Source organism: Triticum dicoccoides, chromosome 6A (assembly GCF_002162155.2).
Source record: "Triticum dicoccoides isolate Atlit2015 ecotype Zavitan chromosome 6A, WEW_v2.0, whole genome shotgun sequence".
Lineage (NCBI taxonomy): Eukaryota > Viridiplantae > Streptophyta > Magnoliopsida > Poales > Poaceae > Triticum > Triticum dicoccoides.
This window is the reverse complement of record NC_041390.1, coordinates 104,589,913-104,603,341: the sequence shown is the minus strand read 5'-3', so window position 1 is coordinate 104,603,341 and position 13,429 is coordinate 104,589,913. Positions and strand designations below refer to the sequence as shown.

At 40.6% G+C, this 13,429-nt stretch overlaps 1 protein-coding gene and 1 non-coding gene across 2 annotated transcripts; both read right to left on the bottom strand.

The window, feature by feature from the left end:
• Positions 1-761: 761 nt before the first annotated feature.
• TRNAH-GUG lies at positions 762-833 on the bottom strand. Its single transcript has one exon. It is a non-coding gene; the product is annotated as a tRNA-His (tRNA).
• A 1,614-nt stretch (positions 834-2,447) lies between these two features.
• Positions 2,448-12,756, bottom strand: LOC119315323 (peroxisomal fatty acid beta-oxidation multifunctional protein). The gene is made up of 18 exons (XM_037589968.1): positions 12,571-12,756; positions 12,397-12,468; positions 11,700-11,762; positions 11,539-11,595; positions 11,340-11,407; positions 11,135-11,216; positions 10,980-11,035; positions 10,267-10,569; positions 9,495-9,581; positions 8,024-8,198; positions 7,758-7,879; positions 7,362-7,525; positions 6,251-6,505; positions 5,327-5,448; positions 5,100-5,221; positions 4,832-4,980; positions 3,397-3,535; positions 2,448-2,814 (listed from the first exon to the last, which is right to left on the bottom strand). Exons 1-18 carry the CDS (start codon positions 12,665-12,667, stop codon positions 2,767-2,769), a joined length of 2,181 nt encoding a protein of 726 aa, XP_037445865.1. The 5' UTR covers positions 12,668-12,756; the 3' UTR covers positions 2,448-2,766.
• Positions 12,757-13,429: the final 673 nt, after the last annotated feature.

Here is a 13,429-nt window from a genome sequence, read left to right as displayed (position 1 = left end):
AGGAATAGTCATTTGCAATGGTGTCAGCACCATAATTTGACCACAGGAAATGAAATGACAAGCACATAATAACACAAGGAGACCCCATAAACAAGAAATTCAAATGTGCCAATACACACACAGTCATAATAGATTATATGAATGTCATTAGATGATAAAAGCAATGATTTGTGCCAAAGTTTTGTAACAATCAATTTCATCAACTTTGAAAGGGAAACCACAAACAATTGTCTGTGGACTAACTTACAATTTATGTGATACAGGAAAAAGAAAAACATAGTGTGGCAATACACACACAAATTGCAGTCTAGCTTAAGTGAGTATTTTTTTTCCTTTTTTTCATAAGCTTGTCAACATGGAGATGTCTATCTGGCTCAATAGTGCCATGAACAAAGAAAAAACATGGTCTTTCTGATTTGATCGTAAAGGGTACCAAATTCTGTAGTAACAGCTACCATCCAACCAATATTACTTATGCGAAAGGAATAGTCATTTGCAATGGTGTCAGCACCATAATTTGACCACAGGAAATGAAATGACAAGCACATAATAACACAAGGAGACCCCATAAACAAGAAATTCAAATGTGCCAATACACACACAGTCATAATAGATTATATGAATGTCATTAGATGATAAAAGCAATGATTTGTGCCAAAGTTTTGTAACAATCAATTTCATCAACTTTGAAAGGGAAACCACAAACAATTGTCTGTGGACTAACTTACAATTTATGTGATACAGGAAAAAGAAAAACATAGTGTGGCTGCTGGGATTCGAGCCCAGGTCTCCACGGCCACAACGTGGAATTCTCACCACTAAACTACAGCCACTTTGATGTTTAAGTTTTACACAGGATCTCTGTAATACATATCATACACAGGTTTCCTCAAGTGTTCCAATCAATCTTGAGGTCACGAAAGAGTTGGTTGCCTGGTCACCGGTGACTTCGACCGCGAACACACTGATCACCACACTAAGCGTACATCAGTACATGTCCCTGTACATCCGGAGGATGCAGAATAGACTAATTGCTTTGGAATTGCGAATACGTAATTACCAGCCTACGAAGTTCCTGTATCCAGAAAAAAAAATCGATATGAAGCCGCATAGCCCCAAAACAGATGTGCATAAACTTGTATAGTATTTGCAAAGAGTAGAATGCACCGGTGATACTCAACCTTTGCAGGGAGGAACACTTTAATTAGTCCATAAACATGCAAGTGGTTAAATCAAACCACTATTATTATACTGTACTTACTAAACAAACCTAGAGTATATAACCTACCCCGTCTCCTCTGCGAGACGGCAGACAGACTTCAGTCTGAAGCCCCAGGACGTCAGATTTCAGGTGGACTAGCGGCAGCTGCACCAAACAAACAAAGCCTACGAGCGAGCGAGATCTGTATGCGGTGAAAAGAAAAGGGGAAATTTTCGTTGGGTTGGGTTCAGGCTCTGACGGAGAGTGGCGGCCGCAGTGCCATAAGCGTTCTAGTCTAGACAAGCGTGGAGTTGAGAGGTATAGGCTGTTCGGAATCCCTCCGCTCTGCAACTCCGCTGTGGAGCGGAGCGCATGCAGTTGTATTTTTTTTTAAACAGGGCAAAAGATTTGCCTCGTATATTAATTAAGAGAGAAATAGAGTTTTACAAGTGTTCATACAATACCGCATGACAATTACTCGCGTATTATTATTTCTCCTAGTTTCTTTGCACCCGCGGCGACCCATAGTTTCGCTTCCTCGAGGATGATGTTGAGGACGATCGGGGGCGGTGCACTTTTATGTCGAAAGACCCTGGCATTCCTTTCGTTCCAAATTGCCCAAGAGACAAGCATGGTGAAAGAGGCCATGGCCTTGCGTGATGGAATATCCATGCCGGTTCTTCTATCCCACCACTCCTCAACGGATCCCACCAAGTGCCATGTAGATATATCAACATGTTCAAGGCCAAGTTTTGCGACCAGCATACTCCAGAGTCTGATGGTGTAACGACATTTGAAGAAGAGATGTGGCCCAATCTCGGGCTCTCGTTTGCAAAGCGGGCATAAGCCACAATTTTCCCATCCACGTTTTGCAAGTCTATTGGCAGTTCAAATTCTGTCCTGAAGGGCCAACCAAGCAAAGAACTTGACCTTTGATGGTGTCCAATTCTTCCATATCATGCGGTCCAAGGGGGATATCACCAGGCCCAAGAATTGGGCCCTATAGGCTGAGGCCGCGGAGTAAACCCCATCATTTATTTTGGCTAGCGGCTAAAAGGGTGCTCTCCGCTCCGTAGTGAAGGATTGCCGAACACAGCCTAAATAGTCGTATTGCCATGCAGTTGTATTTTGGCGAGCGGCTAAAAGGGTGCTCTCCGCTCCGTAGTGAAGGATTGCCGAACACAGCCTAAATAGTCGTATTGCTCTTTCCAAACTAATTTATGGGAACGCGCATTCGACCAATGTATTGGCGCACTTATCAGCAAACAGATTGCCGGCTCATATAGCGCAGAATTTCAAACCCCCCTGTGCCCGACTCTGTGTTGTACACTCCGGCAAATACAGCATACACGGGGTCTTTATTCTACTTGCGACAGAATCACATTACCATATAGTTACAGATTTACAGTTATGGAACTACAATCAGAACAGTATGCTTAGACATTTATTTATTCTGATTGTTGTATCAGCCCTGGAGGTCCTTCTGAGTACCACCACATATGTGCCGAAGGCAGTGTTGACGCTGTTCAAGCAAAAACCGTGCCAAGTGCCTCGTATGCTGAACCTCACATGCGTGACCTCGTCGGAGCTTGCTGAGCCGTCTTCGGCGCGCCCTGCGGATATTTTGGCATGTTTAATTTCCAACAAGATTGATAAGAAAAGGAGCAACACAATATTTCAACCAATTGATAAGATGGCCCTAAAATGATTGTCTAAAGATGCGCAGTATGGGTACAGGCCACAATTTAAGCTCCAGTTTGAACTTTTGCCATCACACCGTTACCATATATAACTTCTGGAACCATAACTATGAGATTTTTCTCTGTTTAACAAATTACCCAGAACATATCCCAAAGAAAATCCACCCACTAATTTTCCAGCTTCTCAACTACTAGTACTATGCAAGTAGTTTCGTGTGCCAACGAACAGCCTCGACAAAACAAGACTGACAACAGTTGACAGTCAGAAAGAAAATTTATTGAAAATCATAAGTTAATAAATAATTTCTAGCAATGACACAGCAGATTATGTTAAACAAGTCGTACAATAATTAGACATGGATGATCTTAATGTTTTATGTTCATCATTATTTGTATGTAAAATGTAATCGCAAAAATCTATATGCAACAAGTCAACATAGTCAGCCAGTTAGGTTAAGATAATCCATCAGAAAGAGGGGGAATGCAAGAGTGTACCAGTGGTCGGCCGCTTTTCGCTCTCTCCTCCAAGTATGATGATGGTTTGAAGAAATCACCGTAAATTTCAGCCCACTTGCTAAGCTTTGAATGTATATAGGATGCTCCAACCGTATCAGCCCAGAAGATGAGGCCACCCCTTCATCAAAGGACTACAGATTACAACTAATACTCCAAAGTAACCACCACACCTTCAACTAACAGTAATAATAATGACAAAATACATATCATAAAGATGACTACAACTAACAGGGATTGTATCGTACATTAGGTAAATTATAGCTTGCAGATATGTTTACTTAACTAAAAACTGCTTGAGTATCATTAAAACTATCAGCTAAACTGAGCAGAAGGAAAGAACATCTGCTTGAGTATCATTAAAACTATCAGCTAAAATGAGCAGAAGGAAAGAACATGGCGATTTAAAAATAATCAGGTATAGAGCTAACTCACTAGCTTCAAGTGCTTGTTATAGCTATATATATATATACATATATATATATATATATATATACATATATATATATATATATACATATATATATATATACATATATATATATATATATATCCGTGTAAAATCCTCATTGTATAAGGGGTTTTCTGCATATTTACCACACATAGACATGTATATATATCGACCTATAACCTCATGGAAATACAAGTTGCATACTTCCTCACATGGTATCAGAGCTCACGGTTTAAGGTTTTTTTATTCACTCTGGACGCCGCAGCCCATCCTTCCCTCAATCGATCGGTCTCTTCCAGATCGGTTTCTCTCTGGATCGGTCTTCCCTATCTGCTCTGCTTTTCCATCACGCCCACCACGTACTCATTGGTCCGATGGGGAGAAGAATTTATAATTAGCTTTTTGGGGAATTTCCAAACGGCTACTCGCTCCAGCTTTACCTGCTCTCCTCCGGTCAAAACCCACAGACGTCTCCCCACGTGAAGCCCTCACTCACTACAGTAGTTCAGGTTGAAACCTGCCCTGCTCCCCTCAGATTAAAGCCAGCGCCGCCGGAAACCGCCGCCCCCAACTGCTGCCTGCCCGCCCCCACACAGCTGGATCGCGCTGCTTCCCAAGCAATCCCGCCCAAGCTCGCACGCTCCCATGGATCACGCCCACGGCTCGACACTCTCCCACTCGCCTACCACCACTTATTCCCTCACGCGCCTCCGTTTTCTTCCCACGTGCATGCCCACCAGCCGCTCACCCGCCACTGCTCCTAATCAATTGCTGTTAAATCTATTCTGATATATGACAGACAATGCGGCTACCTAAGACTTAAATTAGGTCCATAATTTATAACAGCATATAGCCAGCAGTAGAATCTAAACCTGTATATATAATGTAATCATATTTCGATTGAATGCAGATTGTCATTGGTTAACTAGGATTTAGGACAGTCAGAGATAAGCAGCTGCTGCCTACCTGTACTTGGGAAAGCCCATCCCAAGGACAGATGCAATATCAAGATCAGCAGCCCTGATCACCACATTTTCATCCATGACCCTGCATGCCTCATTAACGACTGGGAAGAAAACCATCTCCAATATATCTTGATCCGATAAAGTAACAGGCTGCAAGCAAGTCAATGTATCAATATTAGGAAAACCTTCCATTAACAAATGAGATAGCACGGCATTTTTTAGTAGATGCAGAAACAACGTAACAGAAAGTTAGAAAGAGGAAGCGAAACCTTTCCACCCGGCATTTTCTTTGTCTGTCTTCTGTACTCGTCGATCACATGTTGAACACTAGGGTCAGGCTTTGGCTTCGCACCCTTCTCATAAAGGTAATAACCTTTTCCATTGATTTTTCCTGTAAAGTAACAGGGAAATTTCAAGTGAAAAATGCATATACGGGAATGGTGCAGTAACTATCACTCTAGTCATAGCTGGAGCGAAAGCAGGTTCAGAAGCATACCTTGCCGCCCATTCTTCGCCATCAGTTCCACTAGACCAGAGTGAAAATTCCGTGTTCCAAAGGCAGCTGCATATATATCCTTTACTGCCAAGGCTACTCCATATCCAGCTACATCTTGGAGTCTGCAGGGGAATGGGAACAGCCAAGCATAAGAACTCATGTGAATAACAACAACAACAACAACAACAACAACAACAACAAAGCCTTTGGTCCCAAACAAGTTGGGGTAGGCTAGAGGTGAAACCCATAAGATCTCGCAACCAACTCATGGCTCTGGCACATGGATAGCAAGGTTCCACGCACCCCTGTCTATAGCTAGCTCTTTGGTGATCATGATTAATTTTTTGAAAGAGTCAATGGATGATGCCTGAGCACTGCACTGTTCTGTTCATTGTAGTAAGCTAGCTAAGGCACAGCAAGCATATCCCAAAGATGGTTGAGTGTTAGTTAATTGTTCTGACATTGACATGGTCTCTAAAGCAGAACACAGCTTTCACCATCAACTTCTATTTAACATATACTACAATATTATTTAAAGCAAATAATGCTCGATCTATATATTTGTGCAGATATTATTGATTAAGTTCAAATTCTTTGATTGCAAATATTCTTTTTTTAGGTGGATTGCAAATATCCTAATAAGTTGCCTTTTTTTCCTAGAGTGATATTATCACAACTACATGCTCATAGACTCATAGTGGACCATAACATTATAGTAAAATTGCTCTGAAGTGGGTTGCATCTATTTATTCTAGGTAAGTGAACAGACAATACATACTGGAACATTTTCATCAAAAAATAGAAAACAAATTGTCTATAGTTGAATGGGAACATTTGCATGCTCATTCACATATAAGGAACTTAATTTGAGACCATTGGCCATTATCCCACACATGAGCATAAAAACAGAGTCAAAGCACTTACTGAAAAGGTCCCATTGGCATGCCGAAGTTGCTTATTACTCGATCAATTCTGAAAAGATCAATTCCAAGACTAACTAGAAGATGAGCAGCTTGTCCGTAAGGAAAAAATGTACGATTTACTGCAAAGCCTGTGCAGTTGCCAACCACAACAGGGACTTTCTTTATTATTTTCCCAACTGTTATGAGATCAAGGATAGCTTGTGGTGATGTCCTTTCCGTCCGGACAATTTCAAGCAAGGGCATAATATGAGCAGGGCTGTAAATAACATAACATTAGCAAGTCGCCTTCTCAATAAGCAAGTAAAGCTTTAAGGAATGATATATCATCCAATTCAGTAAAGTTCAAGGAGTGTTATTTCCATAATCCCATGCTTGTAACATATTTTCCGAACATTTGTATGAAAGTTCAATAGAAACAGCTTCTCATAACTTCCCAAAATAGATTCTTATAAGAACATATTGCAACATCTACTACCTTATGAAGGCATCTAACTTGAAATTGTGCTAAATCAAACAAAGTTGCCCACTTGTCGTTTGGGACATGCAAACATCATTTTGCTATTGATTAAAGAATAATAGGTTATACATTTTTTTCCCTGCAGGAATTGATGATGGTTGTCCATTTGGAAGAGCGGGTTATGATTTATTTTTTGGATATTCCTTCAGCAAAATACTTGTGAAAAGGTTTTATTCGGTCATTGTCTTGTGTTTGAATTGTAAGGAGTATTAGCATCGGAAAAAATTATCATGCAGTAAAGCGACACCAAGAATAGCCCTGTCCTACATCTAGTAACTTTAGAATATTATGGGAACTTCCATGAAAAAGTTCACACATTAACACTTAGCGCTAAGGATAACTTAATTGTTAGCATAACAATCAAATTTCCCTCTATGAAGAATAAGTATGCTTTCCCGTCGTAAATTAGATGCATGCAGTTAAATTCCAATATATGGTGTCAATGAATTCAATAGTTACATGCATGTGTTAACAAATTTTATGATGTGAAGTGTTCCAGTTGCCTTGATTCATAAGTCCTAAGCACACTTCTTAAGTTGGAACACTGCTAGTTATCAGGGAGTGTTAAAAAATAACTCAAAAGAGAACGACAAACCTGAAAAAATGAGCCCCTATAATTCTATCTTGAGAATTTGTCTTCTCGCCGACAATATTCAAATCAATGGTGGACGTGTTTGTTGCAAGTATGCAATGTGGTGGGCAGATTTTCTCAATGTCAGCAAAAATTGATTGCTTCAAAGGAATCTTCTCAATAACAGCCTACAAGAGAAGATCTGTGGCATAAGAATCTAACAAGCAATGACTATGTAATAGATTGCATAACCATATCAATGTTATCTATTAAAATTCCCTATAACAATTTTATGGAAACCTTCATAAGATTCATTAATGCACTACAATGTCATGAATACAAGTTTCACGCACTAGAGGGACCCTAAATAATATGCACAACTATTTGTCTTGAGTAAATCATAAATTATATGAGGACAACCTCAATAACCATATCGACATCCTTGAAATCTGAATAATCCAATGCACCCTTGAGAAGTGATATTGCCTTGCTCATTTTATCCTTGGTCAGTGAGCCTCTTTTGACAAGGCCTTCAAGATTTCCTGTGCAAAAGATCATCGGTGTTGTTCAGTAACATCATTTATAATAACTTGATGTTTAAATATTACACCAACAAGAAATCAAAATCCAAATATCCATCAGAAAGAAATTCCCAATAAATGCTACAGTAGTTTAACAAAATTGACCTGCTATTGTTTTTTGTCCCCTTTTCAAAAATTGAGGATTTACTTCCTTGAGGACAACAGATATATTGCTAACAAGAAGGGCGGTTGCAATTCCAGAGCCCATAAGACCACCACCAATAACAGCAACTTTTCTTATTTTCCTAGGTTTGAGTTGAATATCAGTAACACCTGGTACCTAAAAAAATCAACTGTAAGAGTCGGACAGCGCACCAGGTTACAAATAACCAAAGAGGGCAAAACAAAAGTTGACACATCAAATGGCATCCTTGCAGCAATTTAGCTTTGATGTGTTCACATATGGCATGCAATTTGAGCAAAGCTTAGTTAAGATCATGCATCATACATATTCTGTAACGTAGTCTGGTTGCATGGTTAGTTAAGATCATGTATCATATTCTGTAACGTAGTCTGGTTGGATGGTGGTACAAACAAAAATTAACACCTACACAAATAAATGGACAAGAAATTAATTTGGGTCACAAAGAACAGAAGGGGAAATATTGCAGTAAGCATACATGTAGAAGTTTGAAAATAATTAAGACGCTCCTAGAATGTGATAAGTCATCCATGACCTAAATAGGTACAACTGGCTTATATATTTGGATATTTAGCATACAAAGAAATAATATAACTGAAAATTCACCAGTTGATAATATGCAAATATTGCTACGCATTCCTACTATACGAATAAGTTAAGTATTTTTTTTCAAACATGGTCGTGCATATGAGCTATGTGTTTGTTCTTTTTTTGCGGGGGAGCTATGGGTTTATTCAAATATGAAAATTACATGATTATATTTCAGAACCCAATATTTGCTTCTCACGTAGCAGAATTTGCTTCTCACATAGTTAATTTGAAGGGTGAAAAACTGAAAATGTCTTGAAGTACTTATTTGATTACATGAAAAATAATAAAAGCTTGTAACGACATGCATCTGTGGGCAAAGGCTGTACTCAAAAGAACTTGTAACATTACATGTGATAGCACATGCTTGTATATATTGTTTAGTTATGTTCAACAACTGAAAAAACAAGATTAGCCATGATCCATTTTCTTTTTAATGGGTGATGGTAATTACCAAGGTTAAGGTAAATTAATTACACTTTTCATTTGTAAGGAGATCAAAGTTAACGGTAGTAGCAGGTTAGGAAAAAAAATACTATTTGTTACCAATACCGGCAGACAGTTTGGATGTACCTGCTCTTACCTCTTAAGAGGTATGCTAGTGCATTTAGAAAGTTAAAAGAGCTCTAAAAGTTCTACTTTTGTTCTCTGATAGTAGAAATAAATATAACCAAGGAGTTGCAGATAGGCATTGACGCAGTGTAACTGCTTATAAAATAACTAAAAACAAAGGGATTGGAAGTATTTCCAAGTTAGGCTAACTATGTGCTGCAAACTCAAGATAGTGGGTTAGTGGCAACACATGAGAAGTGAATCAGGAAAAGAGAAGGTAAATAGGAGGACAACCTTAGTGGTGGAACGCTGGGCAAAAAATACATGGACAAGTGCCCTTGACGTTGTTGATAGTACCAGCTCCTTGAAAACCTTGGCTTCCTGCATTATTTAGGTAGATTCACCAAACACATGTATAAGTAATAAGAACAGAATGAAGAAACAATTGTTGTCTACATCAAAGTTTGTTAGTATTATTTTTAAGGCTCAGCCTGTGGTTGCTAAATTGTGTTGTGCTGAACTTGTTTTATAATATGCTGCTAAAGAAGCTGTGGAAGTAGGGATAAGTTTGTTAAACAAACAGTAAACTAGATAAAACTGCATAGATAAGCTGGATTATCATAATCCAACACGATGCCAAATGGAGCCTGCCTAAGTCATGCAGAGCACTGATCCCAACGTAACTGTCAAGTTAATTTGTTACCCTGGGCAAAATTCAGCTAAGAAATATAGGTTCTTCTGAGAAACTAAGAAATATAGGTTCTTCTGAGAAACTGACTAGAGACATGGCTGCATAGGGGCTTTCTTACCTTATGCTTATCAGCAATTACTAAATTAGGGCATATTGGCAAATGGCATCTACCTTCAGTATAAGTGTATCCCCCCTCCCCACCTCTCACCCATCCACCCACACACACCCCTTCAAGTATAATTCTCAATTGACACAATAAGACCAGCCTAATCTCTAGAAGTTCTGGGGAGATATGGTGCCCAGCTAACTGTTTAACTAAAGAGAAGCACGTAGATGGTATTAGAGTATGTACTAAGACAAATAGGAAATTCAAACCTTCACAACACCAGCCTGGCCTCCATACAGTACACCTTCTTCAACAACATCTAGGCAGGCCTGGTGCTGTGGCATGTTTGCTGCAACCTTCTTTGCTTGTTGTTTTGCCATACTTAATATGGCACGAGCTTCAGACAGTGAACCAAGCCTATCGGTTCTGCCAAGAGATCTTATCCAAGGTTTGCGGTAATTTGCAATCTCCAGAGCCCAAAAACGTGACATTTTTATCAACTCATCGGGGGAGCAAAGCGCGTCAATAAGACCACGTTCTTTTCCTTCCTTCGCCGTAATGAACTTCGATTGCTGAAGCAAATGTTATGAATGCATTAATTATAACTGAACATGATAGGAGTAAGAAAGAAGATAGGTTGACACTAATTTCCAGATGATCATTACATATACACTGTTGGTTCAAAAAAATATTGGGTGTCTAATATGTTCGGTGCTACATACATGTACCAGGCATTAACAATTTGAAATGAGATTCTTATGTATGCTTTAGTTTTTCAAAATTCATTGTTCTTTGAAAATCTTATACTATCATGGTTGAATATGAATGAATATAACTCAAGCCACTAACTTAAAATTGGCTTTCACTATTATATGCCTCTTGGTTAATGTACTTTGCATATGTTAATCAACTAAGGAGACGAAGTTTATTTGACGCAGCTAGAGCAGCATAACAAGTTACACAGAAGATAGATTAGACTTACCAGCATCATTTCTATTGCTTTGGGCAGACCTACGAGCCTCGGTAGACGCTGAGTTCCTACATGATAAGTGAAAAGGTTTCAGAACCCAATACAAAGCAAGCAAATAAAATCATTATTTCAAGCTGCCGGAAAAAGATGTATCCCTAATTCCCTACCTCCAAATCCAGGAATCACGCCAAGAGTTAGCTCTGGTAATCCAAGTTGAGCTTCAGGGGTAGATATCCGAGCATGACAACCCTGACAATTTTTTAAAAAAGAAATTGCCGTTTATAAGATAAACAGGACTTAGGTTCAGCTACAGGTTAAAAATGATAAACCACTGTAAAAATGTTCTATGGGATAGCAACAAAAATGACAGACCATAATCAACTCTAGACCGCCACCAAGAGCAAGGCCTTGAATTGCAGCAACAGAAGGCTTTTTGCCATCTGCATGTAAAGAGGTTTTCACAGTCAGGCCCAGATATTGTGATACCAATACAAATTTTGAGGTACCTAAAGAGTTCCATCATTCATAAATAATAGAAACTATGAGAAAACTAGAAACAAAAAAGCCAAACCTTCCATCATGTTTGATACAAGATCAACAGATACATCAGGCATAAGTGACACATCTCCTGCAAACCCATGTTCAATGTGTAAGAAAATAAAATAGTTTGTCCAAAAAAGCTAGGCTGTGGACAATCAATTTACCAACCGTACAAATGAAGACACCCCTTACCAGTCTCATGAACTTTTGTGAAGACATTGATATCGAAGCCTCCACAAAATTTCCCCGCAGCACCTATAAAAACTTTAAAGTAAGTATACAGAAGAAAGAAGTATCAGAAATAGCAAATTTCCTGAATTGATTTTTTAACCCCTTGCCCACATCCCTCGAATGCACTGCGCCGTAAGGCCTCCTCTGTGTGCGCAGTGACAGAAAAGAAGTATGCCTCTTATTGTGGTAGGTCAGTCATAGTACCATATACGTCTCCTATCTAGATTATAGTCACGCTATGTCCTTACAATAGAAACACCTACACCCGCTCACCATTTTTTGACCTGTGCAGAAGCAGGGGAGCTTCCCTGTAGTCAAAAATCTATGACAAGGAGCAGCTCCCTTCGTACTTCAGTTGAAAATTCTAGTGAGATTCCCACTTTCAGCCAAGCGGCGAGCATCCTAAAAATAACTCGAGCAACGATGACTAGAATACTGAAGCAACGCCACCACTAAGATGACTGGGAACAGCACAAATGAAATGACACGATGGCGACAGCTCCAGTACCATCCTAACTGTCCTAGTATAATACAGAAATAGCTGGGTGTTTAACGAATTTCACAGAAAAACAAAACAAAACAAAATTTCTAGTACTTCCTAACATCAATTCGTACAACAACTACATAAAACAGAGACCACCAGCGAAGAGGATCTCACCAGTGAGCACGATGGCCTTGACGTCGTCGCGATCAGCGGCCTCCGCGTACTTCTCCTTGAGCCCCTGGATGACTGCACGGGGAGAACCGAACCGGCGCACGGCATTAGACTAGCGGGAGGAGCCCCGACGGAAACCCACCCCAACCCCGAAAGGAACGGAGAGGAGGGCGTTACTGATGGGGTGCAGGGCATTGACTGGCGGGTTGCAGATGGTGATGAGCGCGACGCCGTCTGCGCCCACCTCCATGGTGACGCGGATCGCCCCCGCCATGGCTGACTCCGCCGCGAGGACCTGGGGATCGATGGATCGGAGAGGGGGAGGGGGAGGGGGGAGAAGAGACGTGGAGGACTGAAGCTACCGGCACGAGTAACCTGCACGTTTTGTTTTCTCGAGCTCGGGAGGAGGACGGATAGACGAGAGAGAGGGCTGTGGAGTGGGACCGGTGTCGCCGCGTCCGGTGGGTGGATCGGATCGCGGATGTGTCCAGCGTGCCCGCCGCTGGGTTTTTTCTTTTTTTTGAGAGAGAACACGAGTGTGCTGGACGCAAGTAAGGTTTTCCACGCTGCTTGTCTTCCGTGCTGTTTCAGGTACCATCGTTGTTCCGTTTGGTTGTGCCGGGGCGGTGAGGACGGCGTCACGTCGAATAAAGTTGTCTCGGTTTCCTCTCACCACGGTGATGCTCTTTAAGGGCGTGTTTGGTTGCCGTATGCCACAGTATTTGTGTTGCATATCCTTCTCCATCCAGTCTGGTTTTAGAAAAACAGCCTCATATGCGACATCTGCGAGTTGTTTGGTTGCCTGCATATGGACTTTCTGCATTAGGAGATCAACTTTGGCATGTTGTTTTGTTGTCTGCATTGTCTCGGTGTATGCAACTACACGCAGTTTGGGGCGTATTTGGTTGCCCACACCGAGCCCAACCAGGGTCGTGCGGGATGTGTATGGGCTGTTTGGTTCTCTGTTTTTACTATTGGGTCTGCATTGTACGGAACTTAAAGCAGCTCTGGATCTGACTCACTGGAAACCCACGAA